The following is a 14,313-nucleotide window of genomic DNA, read 5'->3' as shown; positions in this document are numbered from 1 at the left end:
TGCTGCGATTCCTGCATTGTGACCCATTGGGGTCTAGGATTCGCACCCGGTCCCCACACCTAGAGCCGACGGAGAAGACGAGTTTTTCAGCCCCCCCGGGCATGGGAGCGGGTGGCAGACTTTGGGGGAGAAAGGGGAGAGTCCGCAAGGAATCCCCCGAATCAGGTCGGGAGCCTATGGGGAGGAGATCTGTGGGTCAGTTCCCAGCCCTGGGGGTTCAGATAGAAGGGGGGACCCCGGGAGCATTGCCCAAGGAAGAAGGGGTCCGCTGTCCCCGTCGCGACGGACAGCAGCCTGAAACAGGGTCATTTCCTGATGTTGGACCCATTTTCCTGATTGTTAAGCCATGCTGGCATTACCCTAATATTCCCAACCCCGGCCGGCAGCAGCTGTGCAGGATTCGCTCAGCCAATCTCCCAGCTGGAGATGCCAGTGCTAAGAATTGAACCTGGGACCTTCTGCAGGAAGCACTGATATCCCCCCCCCGCGCCGCAGCCCCTCTGTTACTAATAAAGTTCCTAGACCTCATGGAGGAGAGGGAACCCATTGAGCTCTACCCTGGCAGGCAGGCAGGCAGGGGTCTTTTGGGCGACCTTCTCTGCCACGTTTAATCCCAAAATGTCAAGTTCCTAGTCCTCTTTGGCCGTATTTGCTTCCTGCAAATAAGCAATTTAATTTGGGGCCTGAAAGCAGGAAAACCCTGGATCTTGCAGGGATTCAGACATGCAGGGAGATTTCTGGAAGCAAGGCCAATTCCGGACAGAATAGATGCAGCTTGGCTCGCTTTCCCGATCTGCGTTTGAGGGGTGCTGCCCCCTTTTCCGCTGAGCAGGGACCCCAGACTCCTTCCCCAAAAGCCCCCCCATGGTATAGATATATATCCGGGTTCCCCAAACTGCTTCCCCATTAAACTTTGCCCTGATTACTTATGGTGTCCTCAACTTTCCCATCTGCGAAATGGGCTCCCCTGAATTTAACCCAATTTTTTTATGGTGGTGGCAGCAGAAAGTTTGGGGCTGCTCAGCTCTTGCACAGGGTTTCTCGGGATAAGTTCGGATTTGGAAATTTGGGGGTGGGGTTGGGGAACCCCCTCCTCGGTTTGCTGTAGGGAAAACGGTCTCTGGAAGCCCGTTTTTGGGAAGGAAAATAAAGTAAGTTATGAATGGAGCAAGAAGAAATGGCTGTCTTTTTTATTCCGAGGTGGATTGGGGGGGAAGGATGTGAAATGGGGGTTTGGGTTGAAAAACAACCCCCCAAAAAATGCATTTTTGAGGGTGGGAGAACGAGGAGGGTGATTCGCACCCAAAGCGCTAAGGATAAGATTTTGGAGAAATGATGCGAAATGATATTTTGGCTTTGGAGTTTGGGAAAAATGCAATTAAGAGGCAATTTGCTTAATTTTCGTTTTATTTCTTTACATTCTTTACATTCTAAGGGGGTTATATTCCCAAAGTTTGCAAGCCTTCATAACGGCATCGAAAGCAACCTTGCAGAAAATGGCAAATATAAAATAGGCGTTCAAAGCAATAGAATTAACAAAAAAAACACAACCCAAAATATCGGCGATTTCAAAATAGGAAGTACAGAATATTAATAATAATAATTGGTTTTTTAGAATATTTTTATTAAGTACAAATTAGAAAACATACATATTTACAACAAAAGAAAATACAAAAGAAAAAGAAAATACATATAACCAAGGGGGGAAAAATAGAGAATATTATGTCTCTTTTCATATTTACAGTTATTTATACCTCTATATAATGCTATTCACAATAAAGGAATGAAATGACAGATTTCAGAAAAAAGAAAAAAAGAACAAAGAAAAAAAGAAAGAAGTAAAAGAAAATGATCAGACGTGAAAATTTTCACCTAATATATATTTATATATTAATAATAATAATAATTGATCGAGTTCCAAATACATTCACGCCCCTATTTATTTGTTAATTCATATCTGCATATAGGAATTAATTTATTTTTACACCTATTTTTTCTTATAGAGAGGAATTCCTTTTTATTTATTTATCATATATATATAAAAATCAAAACAAATTGTATAGAAATATTGTGCATATAAAACATATACATAACATTTCATCCACATATACAGTATATGCCTTGTTTTCTACATATAAAGTATCAATATTTTTCACTTTATATCTAATTTTATATTAGATAGAAATTAAATAAGGACACAAAGATGTTTCATTGTTTCATATTTATTAGCAAATGGCTTCAAATTAACCCCAAAACTTTTCCTGGAGGCGTGAACATTCGATGACGTCACGGCAAGCGCTCGGCCTTTTCCGGACGGGCTCGCTTTGAGGCCTCGGCAAGTTCCGTAGCTCGTCGGCAGCGCTCGGCTCTTTCCGTACCCAGAGGGCTCGCGGCGGCTTCTTCGTACCCGTCTCGGGCGCTCTCGGCTCTTTCCGGAACCCCTGGGCGCGTCACTTCCGCCCGGCGTTCGGGCTTCTTCGTGCAGAGAGAAGCCCGTAGAGGAAAAGAACTAAAGCAAAGCAGCATGAATTCCGGTTGTATGTCAACACTGTGAAAGAGGAGAGCGCAAAATATGGTCTGAAGCTCAACATCAAAAAAACGAAGATCATGGCCGCTGGGCCCATCACTTCCTGGCAAATAGAAGGGGAAGAAATGGAGGCAGTGAGAGATTTGACTTTCTTGGGCTCCATGATCACTGCAGATGGTGACAGCAGCCACGAAATTAAAAGACGCCTGCTTCTTGGGAGAAAAGCGATGACAAACCTAGGCAGCATCTTAAAAAGCAGAGACATCACCTTGCCAACAAAGGTCCGTATAGTTCAAGCCATGGTTTTCCCAGTAGTGATGTATGGAAGTGAGAGCTGGACCATCAAGAAGGCTGATCGCCAAAGAACGGATGCTTTTGAATTCTGGTGCTGGAGGAGACTCTTGAGAGTCCCATGGACTGCAAGAAGATCCAACCTCTCCATTCGGAAGGAAATCAGCCCTGAGTGCTCACTGGAAGGACAGATCCTGAAGCTGAGGCTCCAAGACTTTGGCCACCTCAGGAGAAGAGAAGACTCCCTGGAAAAGACCCTGATGTTGGGAAAGATGGAGGGCGCAAGGAGAAGGGGACGACAGAGGACGAGATGGTGGGACAGTGTTCTCGCAGCTACCAGCAAGAGTTTGACCAAACTGCGGGAGGCAGTGGAAGACAGGAGGGCCTGGCGTGCTCTGGTCCAGGGGGTCACCAAGAGGCGGACACGACTAAACGACTCAACAACAACAACAACAACATAAGAATAAGAATAAGAATAAGAGAATAAGAATCTAAGAATAAGAAGATCCAATAAGATCTTATTCTTATACTTATTCTTATTCTTAGATTCTTATTCTTAGATTCTTATTCTTAGATTCTTATTCTTATTCTTAGATTCTTATTCTTATACTTATTCTTATTCTTATTCTTATATTCTTATTCTTATTCTTAGATTCTTATTCTACTCCAGGCCGAAAAGAACCCTGCCGTGTCGCCTCGCCCACAAAACCGCCCGCCCTCTTTGGTCTCCGAGCCCCTTCGGCTCCGCTCGGCGCTGCTCGGGCCTTTCCGCCGCCGCTCGGCCATTTCCGCCTCTCCCGGGGCTTTCCGCTGGCTGCAGCGGCGCTGGACAGGAACGGATCGCTCCGCGGGCGAGAGGTGGGTGCAGGCCGGACCCCCCAAGGGGTGCTTTATTTTTTGGGGGGTGGGGGGGACATATTGCATTGCATTGCACCCCTCCCCACAGCTCAGCCCAATTGCACACCCTCTCCCAACCCAGAACAGCATTGCAATTTTATTTTTAATTTTTTTCTGGGGGTTGGGGGGTGGGATTTCCAACATGCAAAATAATTAGGGGTGGGGGAGACTTTTAAAAAATATATTTTAATTGCAATCGCTGCAAACCGCCCCTTGCATTTTGCACAACTCTCTTGCTTTTTTTGCAGGGGGGGTAGTTTAAAAATAAAGCATTTAAAGGGTTTTGGGGGGGCGGGACGTGAGCATTTATTTTGGGGGGGTTAATAAAAGGCTGCTGCATATATAGAATTTGGAGGAAGCGCAGAACCCTATTTGCATCGGGGGAGGGTTGTGTGTGTTAAAAACGAAGGCCCATTTTTTTTGGGGGGGGGGGGCTGTTTGCAGCCAGGAATGTTGCCTCATATAATTTCTTGCAAATCTCATCCCATGTGGATAATTCTCTTTTTTTGGAGGGGGTTTCCTCTTTAGCGTATTTATCTCCCCCCCCCCCCAAAAAAAAAAGCATCTTGAGCTTTTCTTACTGCTAATTATCAGCAATCAGAATTTGTTGCAAGTTTGGCAACAAATGTTTTCCAAAGGAATCTGCCACTTGCAGCCCATTCTGTATCCATGCACCCCTTTTCCTTCTTTTTTGGGGGGGGGGGCCTTGTGATCCACTGGATTCCCCCCCATGAACTTCCTCCAAACCCCACTTCGTCGCAATTTCCCTTTGCATTCTCAAGTTTTTCCTCCCCAGGGGAAAACGGGAGGAGGAAATTTCTCTTGTTTTAATTTCTTTTTAAATAATAATAATAATCGTGCTTTATTTTTTAAGTTGCCAGAATTACATACATGAGGATATATACACAGTTTGGGTGTATATGTATATATTTGTGTGTATTTTTATATTTTTACATTTATAAATTAAATAAAAGCTTTCCTTGTGAGCCCCAAGCAGGAGACAATAGACCCTTTTTGTTTCCTTCCTTGGAGTGCTGTTGACCGTGGACACGATCCAACCACTGCTGGTAAATTGTAGATTTATTATGGTTCCTGTATGGAGCCTCCATGGACAGAACCAGTCTACCTTAGAAGGCTATTCTGCTTGGGACCAAGCCAGGAACCTGAACTCGGGCCCTGAACCAGCTGCTGCCCTTCCCCTCTCACATCTGGAGGCTAAATTATTATCATTATCATTATTATTATTATTATTAAGTTGCCCCAGCCACTCTGGGCGGCTTCCGGCCCGCACAAAATTAACAACGAAACATCAAAACGTTAAAAATAACGATCGGCTCCTATATATATATATGTTAAAAAGTCGCGACGACTTGAAAATAAACCACTTACACCAAAGAAAGGAATATGCGACTGCGCATTAGAATCCAATAGCTAAAATTAAACACCAGCGAGGAATTAATTAGACAGTCAACGCTTGTCGCAATAAACGACCGCCCGTCTGTAATCGAGAAAAATAGCAGCGTTGCATGAAAATGCAATCGTACAAAACGACGTGAAAGGGTTAAATGAAGAAACGAAGACGCGCTAATTATTATTATTATTTATTTATACTCCCCCTCCATCCGGCTGGGTTTCCGCAGCTACTCTCGGCGGCCTCCGACAAAATATTAAAAAATACAATAATCCCGTCAAATAGGGAAAGCTTCCCTAAACATATAAAGTCATTTAAAACGAAACGGAACGAAAATTAATTCGAAAATCCCGCCTTGTTGGTGCGCTTTCAAGGCGCTAGTCCTCAGCGACGGGCTTTGCAGCGGGGTCAGACTGGATGACCCCTGGAACCCCTCCCAGCCTTACATTTCCTCTCTTCCCTCTCGCTCCTCCTCCTCGTATTCTCGCACCCGGAAGGAATTTTTCCCCATCTTTTTCTCCCGACTCCGGAGAAAAAAATCCTTTTTCTCTCTGACTCTCTGTGTCCCGCCCCCCCACCCCCTTTTCCCGGACCCCCAAACCTGATTCTTCCTCCCAGGCCCCTCTGTCTTACTCTGGGGAAAGAGCCAGGATCCTGCCGCCCCCCCCCAACCGAAGACGGGAAAGGATGAGAGAGCCGTAAATCTCAATTTTATTTTTAAAGTAAGAATTGGGAGAGGAGGTGGGAATCGCGCCCAGCCGTGGGATCGGGGCCACGGTTTGGGAGGGAAGGAAGAGTCAGAAAGCCATTTTTTAGTTAGAATGACGTTGGATTGAAGTTAAGTGGTTTCTAGCTGTAATGGTCAAAGAATATGGGGAAATTGGATTTTCAATAGGTCAAAATTTAATATATTAAGATTAAAGATTAGGATAAAATAAGGAATTGCTGAACTAATAAATTGAACCGGAATACCAAAAAGGGAGGGATGAGGAGGTCCGGGAAACAAGTAAATGAAAGATAAGTGACGAAAAGATGGAATTGTTTTTAATTGGGGGTTTTTTTTTTGTATTTTGTATTTTTCTTTTCTCTATTTTTCTTTTTCTTATCAATGTAATCTTTTTTTGAAACTTTAATAAATATCATTTAAAAATAAAAAAAAGAAAGCCATTTTTTGTAGTTTTATATCTTGGTTCTGTTCTGAGACTGCCCAGATATAGGGTAGTAAATAAATTCAGATACTAATAATAATAATAATAATAATAATAATAATGGAACCTCCAGCTGCAGGGACAGTCTACCGGGATTTCTACCTTTTGGCCGGACTTTTCTCTGTAAATTCGATTTCCCTATTCCACAATTATTCCCATGCTTCCGTTTCTATATTATGACCCGTATTGATGGCCCAATGGATTTTACCTGCTCACCCTTATGATGATGATGATTATTATTATTATTCCTCCTCCTCTTCTTATTTTTCTTCTTTCCAGGCCAGGCCTTGGCATTGACTGCTTCTACTTTGCGGGGCAAACCCAGCCAGATGGGCAAGGAATAAAGAATATATTATTATTATTATTATTAGAATAATTCTCTCCTTTCCCCCCGGATGGGCGAGGAATAAAGAATATATTATTATTATTATTATTATTATTATTATTATTATTATTAATTGAATAATTCTCTCCTTTCCCCCCAGATGGGCGAGGAATAAAGAATATATTATTATTATTATTATTATTATTATTATTAATTGAATAATTCTCTCTCCTCCTCCTCCCCCCCGCTGCTTTTCCAGGGTCCCCATCCTGCGCATCGGAAACACCCGCCCCCCGGGAAAACCCCGCTCGGCCGCTGCCGCCGCTTCCCCCGCCTCCCCGGATTATGCTGGTCGCTCCCTCCCTCTGCTCCATCGTCTGGCTGAGTCGCGGGTTCAAGTTGCGGGAGCGCGGCTGCACTTAAGGGGGTGGCTGGGCGTTGCGCGGACCCTGCAGACGCCGCCGGGCGCCTCCTTGCTTTGCCGACCCCCCAGACCTGACCCATGAGAAGCCCCCCGGAAGCGTAGCGGCGAGGGGGTCTTTTCCTCATCCCTCCGCGGAGCGCTTTCCTCCGCTCGCTCCTCGCGGGAAGCATGGGCAGCGCCGACGGCTTCCAATACCGGGCCTTGTACCCGTACCGCAAGGAGCGGGAGGCCGACATTGACCTGCTGCCCGGAGACACCCTGGTGGTCAGCAAGGGGGCGCTCCAGGCGCTGGGGTTCAAGGAGGGCGACGAACAGACCCCCCACCAGATCGGCTGGATCCTGGGGGTCAACGAGCGGACCAAGCAGAAGGGCGACTTCCCCGGGACCTACGTGGAGTACGTGGGGCCGGTCAAGATCCCCCTGCCGCCCCACCGGCCCCGGGGGATCAGGCCCCTGCCGGCCGCACCGGCGTCAAAAGAGGAAGCAGGTGAGGTGCGGGGATGACGAGCGCGGCGAGCAGGGCGGATAAAAATCTATTCTTATGTTTTTATTTTATTTTTAAAAATCGGATTTTTAAAAAAATTAAATTGGATTTTTTTTAAAAAAAATAGATTTAAAAAAATGTAAATCGGATTTTTTTTTTTTAAAAAAACCAGATTTTAAAAAATTTAAATGGGATTTTTAAAATAAAATGCTTTCAGAGGAAAAACCTTTCTAAAGATTTTCTGTTTGAGTTACATTGTAGCCCAAAGGCTACAATCAGGAAGGAAGGATTTGTTTAAAGTTTTTCATGTTGCTGAAACTCAGTCTAAGTTACTGTTTTTTTAATCGTTTCACCACGTCGGTTAAGGAAAAGGGATACATATGCTGCAACGTTATTGCTTTCGTTAAATAAATTGTTATTAAGGAAATGATTGGTTTTTTCCTATAGCGGAAAAGTTGTCCAAATATAAAGTTCACATATTCAACCTCACAATAATTTTCATCATTATCTATGTAAGAGTAGAACCAAATCAGTAATTTCATGACTGAAAAGTACTCTGAAAATTTGATTTAAATAAAACCCACCCTGGTGATTTAAATGGTGACTTAAGTTGATTTGATTTAAATGGTGATTTAAGTTGATTTGATTTAAATAAAACCCACCCTGGTGATTTAAATGGTGATTTAAGTTGATTTGATTTAAATTCATTTAAATCGCACCGGACTTGGGTGCGAAATCCTGTGCATCCTGGTGATTTAAATAGTGATTGAAATGGATTTGATTGAAATAAACCCCTCCCGATTTCTCCTTCCCCAGGGTTGGCGCTCCCCGAACTCTCTGAGCAGTTTGCTCCCCCCGAGGTGGCGCCCCCCCTGCTGTGCAGGCTGGTGGACGCCATTGAGAAGAAAGGTGAGCAAAATGGGGGGGCTGGGGCTGGAGGGCAGGTACTTTTTGGCGGGGTGCTAGTCCTCATGAAAAGGCTTTTCGTGAATTTGGGGAGGGTCTCTCCTTCCCTTTCCCTTTCCTTACGTTTTTAGCCCTTTTTTTAAAAGGGGGGGTTTCAAAGGTGCGCCTTGAAACTCTGGGAAAGAGGCAAGACCACATAAATTATTATTATTATTATTATTATTATTATTATTATTATTATTATTATTACAGCCAGATGGGAATGTTATAAATATATTATTCCTTTTCTTCTTATTATTATTCTTACTACAGCCGGATGGGAGGGTTATAAATAAATTATTATTAGTAGTAGTTGAATAAGGGGTTGGTGGGAACCCGGGTGGAGCTTTTTCAAGGAAAGCTTTTTAATTTACGGTACTTATTTCCCCCGTGGAGAGTGGGGTGGGGTGGGGGTCCCGCGCCCCTCGAGACCCCCCAAGTCGACCGGCTGTGTGTTTTCCCCTTAGGGCTGGACAGCGCATCTCTCTATCGGACGTCCTGCTCAGAGCTGAGGCTGGGAGCTGGTGAGTTACAGGCTTCTGGGGTGCAAAATTGCATTATTATTATTTTTATTATTTTTATTATTATTATTACAATTATTATTTTCTCCCCCCAGACTGGGCTGCGTCTGGCGACTTGGACGCCTTCGATGCCCCGTCTCTGGGAGAAGCTCTCAAGGGGTACCTGCAAGACCTGCCCACCCCGGTAGTCCCACCCGGACTCGGGTGCGAAATCCTGCGCATCCTCCAGGGTGAGGCGTATTCTCATTTTCACAAACATTTTAGGGGTTGTGTGTGTGTGTGTGTGTGTGTGTATACAGTGGTACACTGGTTCCCAAACTTAATCCATTTCCCCAAAATATTGGGCATTTTCTAGACGGAAAAACACGGAAATTCCGTTCCAAAACCAAAGCGTTCCAAAACCAAGGCATGCTTTCCCATAGAAATTCATGCAAAATGGATTAATCCGTTCCAGGCTTTTAAAAGCAACCCCTAAAACAGCCATTTAATGTGAATTTCACTATCTAATGAGACCATTGATCCATAGAATGAAAGTGATAATCAGTGTACTGTATTATAAATTAAATAAGGCAGTATTGTAGATGATAAAAATTAAAATTACCTGCAATGATAATAGGCATTGTTTGGAGGGGGGGCTTTTATCCAATTCCGCAGCCACACAATCAGTCAATCAATCAATCAATCAATCAATCAGTAGCTGAACTGGGTTAACCAAAGTTAACCAAAAAAGCCTCAAAAATGCAAAATAAAGAGCAAAATTTCCAAACTTCATCCGTTCCGGAAGTCTGTTTGACTTCCAAAATGTTCAAAAATCAAGGCGCAATTTTGGACATTATTTTTTAGGGGAAAAACCTCGCACGCAGGAAGAATGGAATAATAAATTTAATGATTATTTAGTCAAATTTGTTAAGTTAAGCTAACTGGAAACAGCTTGCAGATACTTAATGGGCTTAGGATTTTATTGAGGTTAAGTGATGAATTAATAGGTTTAATTCTATAAGGTGAAGATTTAAGGATGTTCATGTTTAAGTTAAATTGCATAAAAATTGGGATTTGGAAAACCGTTCAAAGGGCATGCAATGAAATTCAACCGAGGGGAAGCGAGGAAGTCACTGAACAAAGTTTATAAGTGTAATTTTTAATAAGGCCATGATTTCTGTTTGTTTGTCTTGTGTGTTTGTTTGTTTATAATATCGTGAAAACCAATAAAAAAAATTTGGGGGGAAAAACTTTGCACACGGAAAAATATGGCAAGTTTGATCACCAAGGTACCCCTGAGCGCGTGCAGAGTGCCTGGGTTCTCCTGGACCCAGGACTTTGGGGGGGGTCCTTTGAGCCCCCGAACCTTTCTCTCCTTTTATTTTTTTTTTTGGAAATTAACCCCCTCCTTTCCTTTTTTGCAGACGCCCCCCCTCCGGACTCTGGCCGGCAGCATCTCCTGTCTCTCCTGGCGCCACCGGCCATGCCCCTGGCGCACCTGCTGACGCTGCAGTTCCTCCTGCGCCACTGGGCCAAGGTGGCCGAGCAGGCCGAGAGCAACGGGCTGGGGCCCCGGGCCCTGGGGGAGCTCTTCGGGGGCCTGGTCCTGCGGGGGGCGCCGGCCGCCAGGTGGGTCAGGACCCGGGACCCCTCTCTGGACAGCCGCTCTCTTCTGGTTTATTCTGCCCTGAGACCTCTGGGGAGAGGGCGATTCTTATTCTTATTATTATTATCTATCATCTATCTCTTTTTATCTATATCTATCTATCTCATCTATCTAGATCTATCTCATTTTTCTATCTCTATCATCTATCTATCTATATCTATCTATCTATCTATCAATCATCTATCTATCTATCATCTATCTCTTTCTATCTCTATCTATCTATCTATCTATCTCTATCATCTATCTATCTATCATCTCTATCTATTTCATCTATCTATCTATATCTGTTATCTATCTATCATCTATCTATCTATCTATCTATCTATCTATCTCATCTATCTAGATCTCATTTTTCTATCTCTATCATCTATCTATCTATATCTATCTATCAATCATCTATCTATCATCTATCTATCATCTATCTCTTTCTATCTCTATCTATCTATCTATCTATCTATCTATCTATCTCTATCATCTATCTATCTATCTATCTATCTATCATCTCTATCGATTTCATCTATCTATCTATATCTATCTGTTATCTATCTATCATCTATCTATCTATCTATCTCATCTATCTAGATCTCATTTTTCTATCTCTATCATCTATCTATCTATGTCTATCTATCTATCTATCTATCTATCTATCTATCTATCAATCATCTATCTATCTATCATCTATCTATCATCTATCTCTTTCTATTTCTATCTATCTATCTATCTCTATCTATCTATCTCTATCTATCATCTATCTATCTATCTATCTATCTCTATCATCTATCTATCTATCTATCTATCATCTCTATCTATTTCATCTATCTATCTATATCTATCTGTTATCTATCTATCATCTATCTATCTATCTATCTATCTCTTTCTATCTCTATCTATCTATCTATCTATCTCTATCTATCATCTATCTATCTATCTATCTATCTATCATCTCTATCTGTTTCATCTATCTATCATCTATCTATCTATATCTGTTATCTATCTATCTCATCTATCTAGATCTCATTTTTCTATCTCTATCATTTATCTATCTATCTATATCTCTTTCTATCACAAAAACCTGACCTGATGGAGAGAAACGGATGCCATTTCCTGATTCAGCCGTGCAAAAATACCCTAAATCAGTTGTAGAAATCTAGACAACATTCAAAAAGTAAAAAATTGTTACCCAGTCTTGTTATTATTAATAGCAGTAGTAGTAGTAAGAGGGTGGATTTGACTTAAATCGAATTGATTTACATTCAAATCAAATTAAATCAAATTGATTTAAATCACAATTTAAATCAATAGTCAGTAAGACTTGATTTAAAATAATAATAATAATAAATAAATAATAATAATAGCTAGTAGTACTCGTAACGGTGGATTTGACTTCAAGCGAATTGATTTAAATTTAAAGCAGATTAATTTAAATCAAATGAAATCAAATTGATTTGAATCACAATTTAAATCACTAGTCAGTAAGACTTGATTTATAATAATAATAATAATAGCTAGTAGTAGTAACAGGGTGGATTTGACTTAAATCAAATTGATCACGATTTAAATCACTACTCAGCAAGACTTGATTTAAAATAATAATGTAATAATAATAATAACTAGTATTAGTAGCGGGGTGGATATCATTTAAATCGAATTTATCAAAGTCACTAGTCGGTAAGACTTGATTTCAATCTTCTTTTTAATTACGGAAAGGTTCCGCCTTGCTGGCACCCTCGTTAAGATTGACAACCAGAGAAAGGTTTCATTTTTGGAATCGTAAATTCCAGTTATATCAAAAATTACTGATTTTTTAGCAAACAATGATGATCAAGTCTTCCAGGGGTTTTGCAAATGGAACCAGAGTCGAGCCATATCTGATGCCCCTAGTCCCGTATAATAATAATAATAATAATATTGATAACTGAATCTCCCTCCGTATTCAATTAATCACGGCCTGTGTGCAAATTATTAAGGGGGTAACCCTGGGGTCTTTTCTGCCCCCCCAGCGCCGAGGGGACCCCGGATTTCTCTGCCCTTTTCCTGGAGCTGCTCCTGGAGGCGAAAGACCCCGAGGCTGATTTGCCCCCGCCAGGTAGGAATCGGGACCCGGTTGTGGGTGCGAGTGGCGACGGCGGGGGGGACGGGACACACGGGTTCGGATCTTGGGATCTGGGCATAGAAAGGTGGGGGGCTGCAGGACCAGAATAAGGGGCGGCGACCCGCCTTTCCGTCGAGTCGAAAGGGGGTCCCCCAGCGGTCATCTAGCCCAACCCGCTCCAAGCGACAGCGAGTTTATTCCACGGAAATATTGACACCTTTATTTTCCCTTTCCTTTTATTTCCTTTTGCTTATTTTATATTCAATTTATATTATTTCTTTTATATTTGATTCTTTTATATTTTTATTCTTTTATTTATTTTGTATTTTTATTATTTATTTTATATTATTTTTTATTTTATTTTATATTATTTCTTTTATTTCTTTTATATTTGATTCTTTTATATTTTTATTCTTTTATTTATTTTGTATTTTCATTATTTATTTTATATTATTTTTTATTTTATTTTATATTATTTATTTTATTTCTTTTATATTTGATGATTTTATTTTTTCTTATTTTTTATTTTTTATTTTATATTATTTTTATTTTATCTTATTATTTTATGTTTTTCTTATTTTATTTATTTTGTATTTTATTTCATATTTTATTTTATATTGATTTAAGTAATTAATTTCTTTTATATTTGATTCTTTTATATTTTTATTATTTTATTTATTTTATATTTTTATTATTTATTTTATATTTTATATTGATTTAAGTAATTAATTTCTTTTATATTTGATTCTTTTGTATTTTTATTCTTTTATTTATTTTATATTTTTATTATTTCTTTTATTTCGCATTTTATATTGATTTAATGAATTAATTGGGTGGGGGCGGGGGAGGAAATGAAATGGTCCTCCGGCTTTTCTTGACCCCCCTTTCTCTTTCTAGCCCTGCCCCCCAAGCCTCCCAAACCCAAGCCGGCAGCCTCAGCCCCGCTGGCCAACGGGAACGGCACCACCCTCCAAGACGCAGAGTGGTATTGGGGCGACATTTCCAGGTAAAATGGGGGGCTGGGGGCGGTATTGTTGCATTTCAATATTTTCAATATTTTCAATATTTTCAATATTTTCAATATTTTCAATATTGAATATTGCCTTTTAATCTTTTGCTGGAAGATGGGCGGGGTAGAAATAATAAATTACGACGATGAGACATAGATGCAAATAAATAATCAGCATATAAACGCCAATCAATAATCCCCGTCTCCCCCAGGGAGGAAGTGAACGAAAAGCTCAGGGACACCCCAGACGGGACGTTCCTGGTCCGGGACGCATCCAGCAAAATCCAGGGCGAATACACACTGACGCTCAGGTGAGTCCAGGCTCCCAGTTTTTTTTGGGGGGAGAGGCAAAAACTGCCCTCCAGGTTTTGCAAAGGGGAAGAAAAAGGGCGTTGTTAACCTGCGGAACTGCCTGCCACTTGACGGCCGCTAATTTCTCGTGGGATTCCCATGTTGCCGGCATCCTCCTTTGCAAAGCACCTAAAATAAAATTTTATGTTTTCCGTATCTTCTTTTTGAGACTTTGCCCAAAAA

The 14,313-nt window shown here is 41.4% G+C and overlaps 1 protein-coding gene across 2 annotated transcripts in view; it reads left to right on the top strand.

Moving 5' to 3' along the window:
* The first annotated feature begins 3,580 nt into the window (after positions 1-3,580).
* PIK3R2 (phosphoinositide-3-kinase regulatory subunit 2) overlaps positions 3,581-14,313 on the top strand; it is a 20,401-nt gene continuing 9,668 nt past the window's right edge. Inside the window, exons 1-9 of one of the 2 annotated variants that reach the window (XM_080988899.1) lie at positions 3,581-3,676; positions 6,919-7,570; positions 8,384-8,476; positions 8,980-9,036; positions 9,129-9,263; positions 10,437-10,641; positions 12,679-12,764; positions 13,668-13,776; positions 13,992-14,090. In XM_080988899.1, the coding sequence (XP_080845025.1) occupies positions 7,252-7,570; positions 8,384-8,476; positions 8,980-9,036; positions 9,129-9,263; positions 10,437-10,641; positions 12,679-12,764; positions 13,668-13,776; positions 13,992-14,090 (1,103 nt within the window). In that variant the 5' untranslated portion in view covers positions 3,581-3,676; positions 6,919-7,251. Of the gene's footprint in view, positions 3,677-5,750; positions 5,849-6,918; positions 7,571-8,383; positions 8,477-8,979; positions 9,037-9,128; positions 9,264-10,436; positions 10,642-12,678; positions 12,765-13,667; positions 13,777-13,991; positions 14,091-14,313 lie in introns of those variants that run through there. The other variant, XM_080988900.1, reaches the window with a different exon arrangement.

This window comes from Podarcis pityusensis, assembly GCF_964106645.2.
Source record: "Podarcis pityusensis genome assembly, chromosome: 18".
Classification (NCBI taxonomy): domain Eukaryota; kingdom Metazoa; phylum Chordata; class Lepidosauria; order Squamata; family Lacertidae; genus Podarcis; species Podarcis pityusensis.
Note: the sequence above shows the minus strand (reverse complement) of the source record. Positions and strands in the feature narration are given on the sequence as shown.